Below are 1608 nucleotides of genomic sequence, written 5' to 3' on the forward strand. Positions count from 1 at the left end.
AGTGATATCATTTTGCATCAAGTTTTGTTAAAGAGATATCAAAGAGGAAAGCTCCTTGGTAAAACCTTAAAGAATGACTCTATAGGTGCTATCTCATTTCTAGTCATCAATTTTGCCTCTTAAAAGCCTGAGTTTGGCTGGATGCCATGGCTCACACCTGTAATTCTAGCACTTTGGGAGGCCAAAATGGGTGGATCGCTTGAGCCCAAGAATTTGCGACCAGCCTGGGCAACACAGCAAAACTCCATCTCTACAAAAATAAAAATTAAAAAAATTAGCTGGGTGTAGTGGTGCACACCTGTAGTCCTAGCTGCCTGGGAGACTGAGGTGGGAGTCCAGGCAGAGATTACAGTAAGCTTGAGTCCAGGAGGCAGAGATTACAGTAAGCTGAGGTTGTGCCACTGTACTCCAGTCTGGGTGACAGAGTGAGACTCTGTCTCAACAACAACTAGAAAGCTTGTGCTTGAATTTTATCATATTGCCCCTAATGTTTAGATTCAAGAGGTCCAAATTTTACCAATCAGAGTTAGACCGATGATCCATAATACCAATATATTAATTTGGGTCAATATGTTGACTAGTTAGTGCACTGTCTTCCCCCAAAGGAAACCAAATTATAAGAGGCTAAATTACTCTCAAGGCTGCCAGAGGAGCGTTGTATCAAAGTAAAAGAGTAACTTTAGCCATTTCTAGCATGGAGAGGTAGCAATCATGACTGCACTCTTTCTAGAGTCCTGTGGATAGCACCTAGTTTCCTTAAATGAGTTTTAAGATAATTGGGCAGGTTAGTTACTTGAGTATCTTCCAAGTTTTCCAGATGTGTCACTCTATAGTGGTGTCATACATGTTATGATACTTTTAAATTTTAACCTCAGAATGGTCTTTTCCTTGTCACCAAATGCTGGGGACACCATTGTAGTCACCATTGTATGCCAACTACATTGGCGCTCTAAAGCTGTAAGATTACGCCGGGCACAGTGGCTCATGCCTGTAATCCCAGCACTTTGGGAGGCCGAGGTCAGGAGTTCGAGACCAGCCTGACCACCGTGGTAAAACCCCGTCTCTTCTAAAAACACAAAAATTAGCTGGGCGTGGTGGTGGGCACCTATAATCCCAGCTACTCGGGAGGTTGTGGCAGGAGAATTGCTTGAACTTGGGAGGTGGAAGTTGCAGTGAGCCGAGATTGCACCACTACACTCCAGGCTGGGCAACAAGAGCAAGATACCGTCTCCAAAAAATAATAAATAAATAAATAAATTAAACTCTAAGAGTTTATAACTTCATGAGGCAGATCCTTCAGCTCTGCCGGTATTTAGGCCTTAACCTGAGATCAGTACTAAGAAGTCAAGATCAGGAGAAGGGAGTATCTTAATTATGGGCATTTCTTTGGTATATTCTTGGATTCTTTATTCCTAGGTAGATTTCGGGCAGACAACTTGAACAAGCTGAAGAACCTATGCAGCAAGACAATCGGAGAGAAAATGAAGGTAAGAGAACTGAGTAACAAACAGCCGTGAGAGCTTGAGCGGAGATATTTGATCTTGCTCTTAGCTAATGTTCACAGAAGTTCTAACTCAGTGTTTAAGTCTACAAGATGTTCAATTTCTT

The 1608-nt window shown here is 42.3% G+C and overlaps 1 protein-coding gene across 1 annotated transcript in view; it reads left to right on the plus strand.

Moving 5' to 3' along the window:
- LOC105516099 (UPF0577 protein KIAA1324-like) overlaps nt 1-1608 on the plus strand; it is a 37932-nt gene that overhangs the window by 20218 nt on the left and 16106 nt on the right. The window contains 1 exon segment of the mRNA XM_011948163.1: nt 1417-1487. Coding sequence (XP_011803553.1) covers nt 1417-1487 — 71 coding nt within the window.

Source organism: Colobus angolensis, unplaced genomic scaffold, assembly GCF_000951035.1.
Source record: "Colobus angolensis palliatus isolate OR3802 unplaced genomic scaffold, Cang.pa_1.0 Scaffold273, whole genome shotgun sequence".
NCBI lineage: Eukaryota > Metazoa > Chordata > Mammalia > Primates > Cercopithecidae > Colobus > Colobus angolensis.